General features: G+C 32.9%; 1 protein-coding gene across 47 annotated transcripts in view; it reads left to right on the top strand.

Annotated features, from left to right (window-relative positions):
* Window positions 1-12048, top strand: part of RIMS2 (regulating synaptic membrane exocytosis 2) — a 775242-nt gene that overhangs the window by 569516 nt on the left and 193678 nt on the right. For 23 of the 47 annotated variants that reach the window (XM_055286971.2, XM_055286974.2, XM_055286975.2 and 20 more), the window contains one exon: window positions 10596-10696. The exons of the other annotated variants lie outside the window; for them this stretch is intronic. In XM_055286971.2, the coding sequence (XP_055142946.1) occupies window positions 10596-10696 (101 nt within the window). The remainder of the gene's footprint in view (window positions 1-10595; window positions 10697-12048) is intronic. 47 annotated transcript variants of the gene reach the window in all.

A 12048-nucleotide genomic window follows, 5' to 3' on the forward strand; every position in this document is an offset into this window, starting at 1 on the left:
TGTAAAAGGTCGAATGTTCTAAAGTCCCTAACACAAATGGGGAATAGTCTATTAACACAATGAATTTGACTAATATTTATATCTTTTATAAACAATTATTGTACCTTTTCTTAGAAGCAATTTCAATAACCATTATATTTCTTCTCTGAGGGACTTTTCATTTTAAAATTTAGTTTACCCTCAAAATATATCTTGTTTTTTCAAAGATACAGGAATTGTGACTAACAAATTAACTAAGTTACTAGAAGGTTAGTAACATTTTCTTCTATACCTTTCACTGTATGTTATGAAAAAAGAAATGTATGTAGTGAAGCATTTGCACTTTAGCCTAAAAGATCCTTCTACATAAGAGCACTCTTGTGACTCTTTTTCCTGCACAAAGTTGCTGGTTTAATGAATTTCTCAATATAGTCAGTGTCTCGTTTGTCCTGTCTGTCTCTCCTGGGCCCTGGCTAATCCTCTCTTTCTTCCTCTCTTCCTCTTTCTATAACTCTGTCTTTCCCTCACTTCTTCCTTTATTCCATTTTCTTCTCTGCCTCTGCACACATACGAACATTTTGTAAAAGGAAATGTAATGAATGCAGTACCAGGACAAATATTAAAAATTTCTAGAGCACTTTACATTATCTATATTAATGAAATAAATATGATAATATGAAACAAAAAACACTTAAACATCATTTTACTTCAAAGTCAACCAACCGGCCAGGCGTGGTGGCTCATGCCTGTAATCCCAGCACTTTGGGAGGCCAAGGCGGGCAGATCATGAGGTCAGGAGATCGAGACCATCCTGGCTAACACGGTAAAACCCTGACTCTACTAAAAATACAAAAAATTAGCCAGGCGTGGTGGCACGTGTCTGTAGTCCCACTTACTTGGGAGGCTGAGGCAGGAGAATCGCTTGAACCCAGGAGGCAGAGGTTGCAGTGAGCCGAGATCACGCCATTGCACCCCAGCCTGGGTGACAGAGCGAGACTCCGTCTCAAAAAAAAAAAAAAGGAGTTTTGTAGCAGATGGAATTATAAAGAGTATCTGGTACAAAACTATTCATTTTATAGATGAAGAATTTTATGCTCAGGAAGTGACATGTTTGTAGGTACAGGACTCGTGAAGCCAGGACTAAAACCCAAGTCTTATCTCTTTGTATCTTTTCAACCAGTGCTGTTTTTTAAGGTTTTCTTTAGCTGGGCACAGTGGCTCATGCCTGTAATCCCAACACTTTGGGAAACTAAGGCGGGAGGATTGCTTGAGCCCAGGAATTTGAGACCAGCCGGGGAAACATAGCGATACCTCGTCTCTACTAAAAACAGCTGAGCTTGGTATGCACACCTGTGGTCTCAGCTACTTGGAAGGCTGAGGCAGGAGGATCACTTATGCCTGAGAGGTCAAAACTCTATAATGAGCTGTGATTGCGCCACTGCATTCCAGCCTGGCTGACAGAGCAACACCCTGTCTCAAAAAAAAAAAAAAAAAAGTTTTTATTTAATCCTAAGTATCGTAAATATACCCATTCCCTAAATCTGAGCAGTTTCAAGGTCCCGTCAACTCTGTGGTGGTTACTTCCACTGTACTCCGCAGGCATAAAACCCTAATCTTCCCCCATGGACCAAGTACATCCTTTTTTCTTTTTTTCTTTTTTTTCTTTTGAGACAAGGTCTCACTCTGTCACTCAGGTTGGAGTGCAGTGGTGCAAACATGGCTCACTGCAGCTTCGACCTCTTGGGCTCAAGCAATCCTCCTTCCTCAGCTTCCCATGTATATGGGACTACAGGCACATGCTACCACCCCCGGCTAAATTTTTTATTTTTTGTTGAGAAGAGGTTCTCACTTTGTTGCCTAGGCTGGTTGCAAACTCCTGGGCTCAAGCAGTCCTCCCGCCTCAGCTTCTCAAAGTGCTGGGATTATAGGCGTGAGCCATCTCACACAGCTACATCCTGATTTTTAATATCGAAACCTAAAAAATGCTAAAATCTAGGTCCTCTGAATAATAAAATTTCAGTTAGTCTGTTCACTGAATTTAGAGATCAAAAACAAAACAAACACATGCTATTTTCTTAGATTACTAGATCCCTCCTAATCAACTGATATCCAAAATAGTTTAGGTATCAGTTTCTTTTTACTATAGGGAAAGGAGTCTGTGAAATTTTTCTATAGCACCTCACTTGAAGTATTTTTTAATGAATATGGTGGGGAGTTAGTAGAGAAACACAAGACAACTACACACAGTAACAAGTAACCTAAACGTTTAAAATAGGTTGTTAAGGTTTAGAACCCAATTTAAAAGAGTAGTGTTCATAACTGTGAGCCTGGAGGTATTACAATTTTATGTTTCTTTCCGTTTTCATTTCATTCCCTTTTTTCATTAAAGCACAGATGGAGTTCAGGTTTCTTACAACATTCCTAGGAGCAAAGGAAATATTATTTTTAAACAAATTGTTATAAGCAAAATCAAATTAATATTCCTTCATTCCAAATGTGTTAGGTCCTGGTGAAAACAATAGAAAAATGCTCAACACTGATTGATTTGGAAATAAATATGCCTCAAAACTAGTGTATCTTAGTTGAACAATTAAGTTGTTTACTCTTTAAAATAAAATACTTCTGTTTGTACTAGTACAATACTAAAATAATTTGGTACATAATACTTGCTTTTTATTAAGTATTTATTTCCATGCTTCTCAATTTGTTCTGGTTTTTGTTATTCCTTGCATTACATCTACATTTAAGAAATAATTTATCTAATGAAAAGCACTCTTGTCCGGGTACGATGGCTCACACGCATAATCCCAGCACTTTGGGAGTCTAGGGTAGGTGGAACTCTTGAGCTCCACTCTTCAGTTTGAGACCAGCCTGGGCAACATGGCAAAAACCCGTCTCTAAAAAAATACAAAAATTTAGCCAGATGTGGTAACCACATACCTGTACACCCAGCTACTCAGGAGGTCAAGGTGGGAGGATCACTTGAGCATGGGAGGTGGAGGCAGCAGTGAGCAATGATTGCACTACTGCACTCCATCCTGGGCAGCAGAGTGAGATCTTGTCTCAAAAAAGAAAAAGCATAATTTTTTATGAAGTTCTAGTATATAATATATGAAGTTTCATTATAAAATTATAAAATATTTCATTCTAGGTAAATGATTCTGAAGAAATGATTTAGAAGTAACTTTTGAAAAATTTCTTGTGTAGTTCCTTAAGTCTCACATCTGAAAACACTAATATGGAAAATTTTAAAACATGACAGATCCTTTTTTCTATTAATATTCATGAAAACTGGAAAAATCTATAGTTTATTCAATTTGGAATGATTTCTTTTTATCTATCACTTTCAATTAATACATCCAAATTCTTTATTTAACAAATCTATGTCCTTATGCTAAATTAAGTAATGAATAATTTCACATCTGCATTTTACAAAGCATTTCACATTTATTTCCAAAACATTTTAATCAAATTACAACAAAAACATATGACTTTCAAACTGGATAATTTGCTTTTCACATAAACATTGTATCTTGTATTTTTTAATTACACTTTTCTTCTTATGAAAGTAACATACAGTTGTGTAAAATTTATAAATCATGTATTAACCCAAATAAGAAATCAAATAGCATTTATACATACTTTCAATACCCAGTAATAGCTGCTAACATTCTAGTGTATAAGTCTTCAAATCTTTTTTGTTCCCTGTCTTATTTATAGTTTATATGTATATTTTTTTATAAATATATATTTATATTTAAAAATGTTCTATGCTACTATTTTTACTGTTTAATCTGTTTTATAATTACTAATTGCAATATATTTATAGTATATGAACACACATTTACAACATCCTCATCATTTTTTATGGATGATGGTATTCTATAGATATACCATTATGCATTAGATAATTACCTGTTTTGCACCTTTAGGAATTATTTTCCCAAGGTCTTTACAATTATCAAACAATGGTATGATTAATATACTTGTGTACACATCTTTGCACATTGACATTTCTTTAGGAAAGCTCCTGGGAGGTGAAATTTCAGGGTCAAAAATCAAATGATCAAAATATGTTCAAATATGGTGAAAAATTTGATCAAAATGATCAAAATTATAATCATTTTTAAGTTTTTTTATATACAATGCCAATAAGTTATATTTTAATTTTTTCGCAGTTTTTAGATATTGAAAGAACAATTAAAATATTCATTAAAATTGGTCAGGCGCAGTGGCTCTCGCCTGTAATCTCGGCACTTTGGGAGGCCGAGGCGGGCAGATCATGAGGTCAAGAGATCGAGACCATCCGGGCCAACATGGTGAAACCCTGTCTCTACGAAAAATACAACAATTAGCTGGGTGTGGTGGTGCAAGTCTGTAATCCCAGCTACTCGGTAGGCTGAGGCAGGAGAATTGCTTGAACCCAGGAGGCAGAGTTTGCAGTGAGCCGAGATCGCACCACTGCACTCCAGCCTGGCAACAGAGCAAAACTCCATCTCAAAAAAATTTTAAAAAACTTCATTAAAATTAAGTACTTTGTTTTCTTCTTGAGTGGCACTGCCTTTTAAAATACAGTTATGATAAAATATTACACATTCTTATCTCATGAGACATATTAGCAATTTCTATACTTAGTTCTCTGTTGAAAGAAATTGTTCTTTTTATAGTATATCTCATTGAATCTAGAAAACAAATATATGTAGCCATGCTTTCTCATCTGTAATTGCCACCTTGAGGTGAGCCAATAGCTGTATACACTGATAATACCTTTTTATTCACTGCACTTTATTTGGTACATAATAAATGGTGAATTTAGCATTGAGAGTCCACAATTTGGCTTTTTTAGTTTTGTTCATTTTAAATATGTTATTTCTGTCATTCTCATTATTTTCTTTATCTTCTTTTGTGTCTATTCCACATTGTTTGTATTTTCCTTAGAGTTCATAAAATGTAATTTAATAAGATAGTTATCAAAATTACTTTTTCTCAATGGTTGAAGTTAATTAACTTTAAAAGTTTTAAAAATATGTCCCTTCTATATAAGTAATATACTTCTTTAGCTTCAATTAGAAAAAAAGCCTCAGATAATATTTTGATTTATGTTCAGATTGTATTTATCACTGTACTTTTTAAAAATCAGTTAGATTTATTAAAGCTATACTTTGCATATTTTGTTAATTATCTGGATAATTTCAACAGAAAACATTTTGCATTTTGGAATCCTTGACTACTGATTACAGCTTCATAATTACACCAGTACCTTTAATTCTTAAATTTAACTGAAAAACAAATATAATATATACTTATTAAAAGAATACTATTTAGAATAAGTTTAATTGTAAAGTGCAAATATTTAATGATCATCCCACAAGTTAAAAAATATAAACAATAAAATTTGTTTTCTAACCTCAAATTATTTCAAGGCAGTCCTTAGTTTTGTAAAGACATACAATAATCAAAAACAACTTCACATATGACTGTTTATCAGAAACCTTCATGAAACAGCCAGTTAGTGCAATTCTTTATCTCAATTAAAGGAAAGATTTTTTTAACCTGAGGTTGAATATTTATATAAAAATAGAAGAGATGGGGTAAGGAATAGAGGGAATGTTTTTAAGTAATTAAATTATCCACAAGAATTTGAAGTAGTAATCAATGCAATTTCTGACTTCCAGGATGTCTATAATTGCAAATTTCTAATTTTCTCCTGAAGTTTGGGGTTCTTTCTTGAGTTTTCATATTGGGCTTAAGAGTTTTCCCTCGTAAGATCCTCAGATTTGAGCATTTTGTTTAAGATTACAAGATGGATGACAGAGTCAACAATACTGCCATATTCTGGTCGCTGTTCAGCTTCCTTGTGGATTGTGTCACTGCTAAACCTGTGCCTCTACTTCAAAGAAGTTTGGGTTATGAAATTGCTCTGGGACTCCAGGGGCATGCTCATGCTCTTTCAGTCTCTCTCTCTGTCTTTGTGTCGGGGAGTGTGTGTGTGTTTGGAAAAGCAAACTTAAAACGATTACTGTTTGCATACTGCAGAAATCACTGATGGTATATCGATGATCTTTGTAGTACATGCGTGTAGTAAAACCTAAACAACCACTAGCTGGCTGCCAGCTAATGTGGCCATATTCAACTATATCTTTGGTTAAAAAAATTCACCTGTAAGTTAACTTTTTTTATATTGGATGCCATAGCAGCTTTATCAATATAATTTTAACTTTCTGGGCACGCTAAATAGGCTTTTTAAAGTTCAAAGTAACTATAGAATTAATTTTTTTATTTAAGAACAAGTAAATCTCTTAAAAGACTTACACCAAAATACATAGCTACAGAATATGTGATATGATTTAAGGAAATAAATTAAATCAAGAGCAATAAAATATTGGATTTTTTTAGTCAGTGGCTGAAAATGGGCCAGAAATTTCCAATTTAAAAAAATGAATATTTTGAGATATTTATTAATTCCAGAACATTCACATATGCTGTCTTTTTTTGTGCTCTGCCTTAAAATTTCTAAAGTAGAATAAAGGTCTTGTATAATTTAAGGAAGGGGATTATTATAAATTAAGGGAAAGGAAGAAAAGTTTTATTTAAAATGTCATTTATTGAGTAGGAATGCTAACATTTATGGAATTTAGGAGTATTTGTATATATACATATCAAAAAACAGAGGGCCATTTCCAGCATAATTTAAAACAACTCTAGCATTTATGAAACAAGATATTTATGAAACAAATTATATTTTCTCTATTTAGTTAATAATTTACTTATACAAAAAAAGAATTTGAGATGACTTGAATATTAGTTTAATACATTATACATTAACAGATTATTACATTAATATATATTTACAAACATGTAAAAACTGTCATTGTAAATGTATTTGTCAAAGAAATTGGGTTGTCCCATTACCATCTCAAATTTTTTTACAATTTGAAAATGTTTTGATATTTGATTTGATTTCTAAGATATAATGACCCTAATTTTTTAAGCGTACTTGAATTATAAAACCATATCAAACCACTAAGAAGTCTTCTGAAATAAGCATAGTTCATCACATATAAGAAAATGGATCTTAGAGATTCCTAGATAAACTTACTCTCTAAACCTATAAACCGGCATTTTTCAAAATTTTTATTTTGGAAAGTTTGAAATTATTTCAGCAAGATATTAACAGATGGAGAAAAAAGGTAAGTGTTCCGTGATCAAGTGGTTATTCTTTATTGCAGGTTTTTGAGGGCCTTGTATATACAGATTTTTACTGTCAATCGGAGAGAAAGAGAGAGGAAATTGAACAAAATTCATTCACTTTATCACTTTCATTTATTTTCCTTTTATAGAGTGTATATAGGATATCAGAGCTAAAACAAAGTTTAGGATTATGTGATCCTTTCCTCAACTAGCGAACAGCCACAGCCCTTCTATTTTATTGATTTCTCTAAATTGCTTTTCATTCCAAGGAAGAAAAAAAAGACTAAGTTTCATTGAAATCAAAATATTATTACTGGATTATTTTTCTTAGATACAGCAAAGGACCAGCAAAGAAAAATCACCTTGCTGGTGAAGAATCCTCTATGCTGGATCACTTTATCTATAGGAGACTTTTCTCTCTAAGGATATTATTCTACATGGAGTGTTTTCTTTTTGGAAATAGCTTCTACAAATATAGAAAAGGATACAAATATAGAAAAGGAACAGAAGACTTCATATGAACCAAATATTTTTGGGTAGGGAGACCTGTTTGGTTACTGTTTGTCCCAAGGTTATTCTTCTAGGAGGATTTGAAGTTATAAGTTAAAAGAATATTTACTCAAGTTTGCTGACTAAAGTAGTCCTTTGAGGTCTCATTGGTTAAGACTCTAATAAAGAATTTTCCAATTTGGGAACTGTCTATAGATGATGATTGGGTCTGGAGATTAGAGATTTGTTTGAGATTGTAATTTAATTGATGACATATTTAAATGGTTAGAAAGCTCTATTTGCATCTTGCTTTGCTTATCCAGCAAATACAGATTAATATTCTCTTTAGATCTGCCAGTGGTCTGTTAAATAAAAGTTATATTGCATAAATCTGATTCTACCTAATTTTTAAACCATTTCTAAAGAGAAAGACACTTTTGCAAGCACTGTTAAACCAATATGCCAGAGACCAAATCTGACGTTTTGTAAACAAAGTTTTATTGGAATAAAGCCACACTTATTATGTATGCATTGTCTGCAGTTGCTTCCATGCTATGGTGGCAGAGTTGTGGCAGAGTAACAGTTTCCATATGGCTCACAAAGTCTGCAATATTTGTTATTGGGCCCTTTACAGAAAAAGTTTGCTAACTACTGCCAGTGTTATTCACATTACTACCTAGTAATCAGAAAGAATTTTAATGTAGCTTTCCTAGGATGTTGCCTTCCAGAAAATAGTTTAAATATTGGAAAATGTATATACCTGTTTCTATGTATATATTTATCACTACATATTTATATCTGTGTGTGTGTGTGTGTGTGTGTGTGTGTGTGTGTGTTTAAACTTGTCAGTTGGTGCTATTTATATTATATCAACATGAAACTTTTTGAGAAACTTTCCAAACACACCTTATAGCTAATATTCTTTTAGGACCCATAATTTTGTAATGTTGGGCTCATTTTTTTTATTGGCTTGCCTTTGAAGAAAACATGTTTACCTGAAAATATTTTTGAAGTACAAAGAATTCCAGAGTTGTATTTTAATAGACTAATAGGTATTTGTACTTGACTATATTTCACATTTACATCATGGAGGCACTCACCTGGTTTTATATGTCATTCAAATTATATTAACCTAGCATTAATATTCCTCATTTTGAAATTTGACTCAGAGTCAGTCAAATCATTATTAACATGTGACTATTACAAGGAAGAAATTGTCTCACTTTATTGAATAGTTGATTTAAATTTGCTGGTATTTAGAGGTAATACAGTATAAGTATTTGTATCTTTATCTAATATTTTCTTTTTGAAACATTTTCTTCCCTTTTCATATTATTTTAATTAACCGATTTTCCTTTAAAATTTGTTACTAACAAGAACTATCTAATATGCAATGAGATTTTTGCAGGGCAGAGAGTAATACTAAAAAATTAAAACATTAAAAATTTTAAAATATTGGCTCAGGAGGGGATACCATAACTTCTAGTTATACTGGTACCTTTTTAATCCCCTTTTTCTTTATTCCATCTTAAAAATCAGGTAAGTATTAAAATACCTATTTTTTAATAGGCACGCTTACGTCTAGTTGTCTTTACCACAGTTTTAAAGTCATGATCTTAAGCAAGGGGTATGTGTGTGTATGTTGACATTCCTACCTAAGCACACTGTGTGAATTTACTGACATTTTATTATGGATATCCAGTTAAGTTCACTAAGTTCATTTTTCCCAGTAGGTAGATTTGTAGTATATGATCGAGATTTTTAAATTATATATATTTCTGAGAAATGGAGTATTCCTATAAATCTTTCCTTTAAAAATGATAAATGTCCTTTTTTTGAGATGGGATCTCACTGTATTGGCCAACCTGTAGTGCAGTGGTGTGATCATAGCTCACTGCAGCCTCCCAACTCCTGGTCTCAAATCCAGCCTCAGCCTCCCAGGATGCTGGGACTATAAGCATGTGTCACCACACCTGGCTAATTTTTTGTTGTTGTTGTGGAGACAGGGTCACGCTGTGTTGCCCAGGATGGTCTCGAACTCCTGGTCTCAAGCAATCCTCCTGCTTCAGCCCCCCAAAGTGTTGGGATTATAGGCATAAGCCACTGTGCCTGCCCCATAAATATACTTCCAAAATGCTTTTTCATGTTTTCTAGGATTTGCTAACTGGATTTAGTTCTTGTTCTAACCCAAATTTTTGAAGACCTTCTGAATATTTACAACTGATGTCTTTTAGGTAGCACCTGTTATAGAGGGCATTAATGTCTTTTTGTAAGAGGCTTACCATCTCGCTTTCTTAACTCTTTATATTCTAATTTTTTTATAAAATTGATTTCAGTCATACTTTGTGCCTTTACTGGCATGGTATGCTATCAGCAGTATTATTACAAGAACCTCTTTGTTGATCCTAGTTCTACAAAACTCAAATTCAAAAGTTTCTGATAATTGGATTCACACATAAGCTGGGGCAAACTGCTTCAATGCATAGCCTAATTTTATGATAATAGTTTCTAAATGCAGTTCTAAAATTGTATTTGAAAGCAACTTATAACTTTAATACCTATAAATAAATCATGATGAATTAAAAGTCAAAGTTCACATGATATTACTATTGTCAAATTTCTGTGTAGTCAAATATATTCTGGACATACATGTACCAGAAATTGTTTTCTATCTAATGAAGATTTGTTATCTTCTCTTTAAACTTATTTATATTTTATTCAGATTGAAATTATTTTACATATTTAACATCATGCTTTTACTTACGAAATTGTATACTTTAAATAAATCTTTAAAATAATATGATATTTAATTTGTACATGCTACATTGAGTGAAAGTAATATACCAGCCTAGCACTTCTTCATTTATACATCCTGTAAGTCGGACTCAGAAATAAGAACTGAACATTAATTTTATGGGTTTTTTTCTACTCGATAGGTACTATGGATATAGAGGAGAGAAATCGCCAAATGAAAATTAACAAATACAAACAGGTAGCCGGATCAGATCCCAGACTGGAACAAGATTACCATTCGAAGGCAAGACATTTTTCTTTTTAAAAGTTGTAAAATAATCAATTATATGAAACAGTTAGATTCTTTTAAACTACTACTAAACAGTTAGATTCTTTTAAATGCAGGTTAGTCAGACACAAACATATAATGCCATGGCCCCATGATATTATTAAGTGCTAAAGTTAGTGTGTTTGTATATAGCTCTTAGCAATAGAATTTGCCTTACTTAAAAAGGCTATTATAAAATACAGAAGATTAAACATCTGAAGGACAAATCTTTTACAATTTTTCATTTTGTAAAATCTATAGCCCCTCAAAAATGTTTAAGAACTTAAATGATCTTACGGTTTTCTTTCATATAGATTTTTTCCCATTTTATAGTATTTTAATGGAATCTGGTTTATTACTGAATTATTGGAACAAAATACAAATGGTGCCTGGCTTATAATGGATCAACTTACAAGTTTTTGACTTTAGGGTAGTGTGAAAGCAATACACATTCAGTAGAAGCCATATATCAAGTACTAATACAACCATTCTGTTTTTCACTTTCAGTATTCAATAAATTACATGAGCTATTCAATACTTTATTATAAAATAGGCTTTCAGTTAGATGATTTTGCCCAACTATAGGCAAATGTTAAGTGTTCTAAACATGTTTGAGGTAGGCTAAGCTAAGCTGTGATGTTCGGAGGATGTATTAAATGCATTTTCAACTTACAATGGGTTCATTGGGACATAACCCCATCATGAAGCAAAGAGCTTCTGTACATATTCACAAAGTGCTGTTAGAGGTTCAAAAGTCTTTTTTAACTACTTTTTGGGAATAAGTTGAAGTATGAGGTCTACCAAGGGAGGAAATAAAGTATTAATTAATTGTTCTTTTTTTCTTTTTCTTTTTTTTGAGATGGAGTCTCACTCTTTTGCCCAGACTGGAGTGCAGTGGTGCAATCTTGGCTCACTGCAACCTCCACCTCCCGGGTTCAAGCGATTCTCCTGCCCTCAGCCTACCAAGTACCTGGGGCTACAGGCATGCGCCACCATGCCCAGCTAAATTTTGTATTTTTAGTAGAGATGAGGTTTCACTATGTTGGCCAGGCTGGTCTCAAACTCCTGACCTTGTGATCCGCCTGCCTCAGCCCAAAGTGCTGGGATTACAAGCGTGAGCCACTGTGCCCGGCCTATTTCATTGTTCTTGTACTCCATTACCTTTTTATATTCAAGACATTTTTAGTTGCTTGATATTATTCATGGTCAAAGCCATGAAAATACCTTGTTCTGATATAACTATTGAAGATTTAATAAAAGAATTAAAATAGCAAAATTGACTCATGTAGCTGTTATATGCTGTATGACTTAGTAATTGAATCATTATA

Source organism: Symphalangus syndactylus, chromosome 7 (genome assembly GCF_028878055.3).
Source record: "Symphalangus syndactylus isolate Jambi chromosome 7, NHGRI_mSymSyn1-v2.1_pri, whole genome shotgun sequence".
Lineage (NCBI taxonomy): Eukaryota > Metazoa > Chordata > Mammalia > Primates > Hylobatidae > Symphalangus > Symphalangus syndactylus.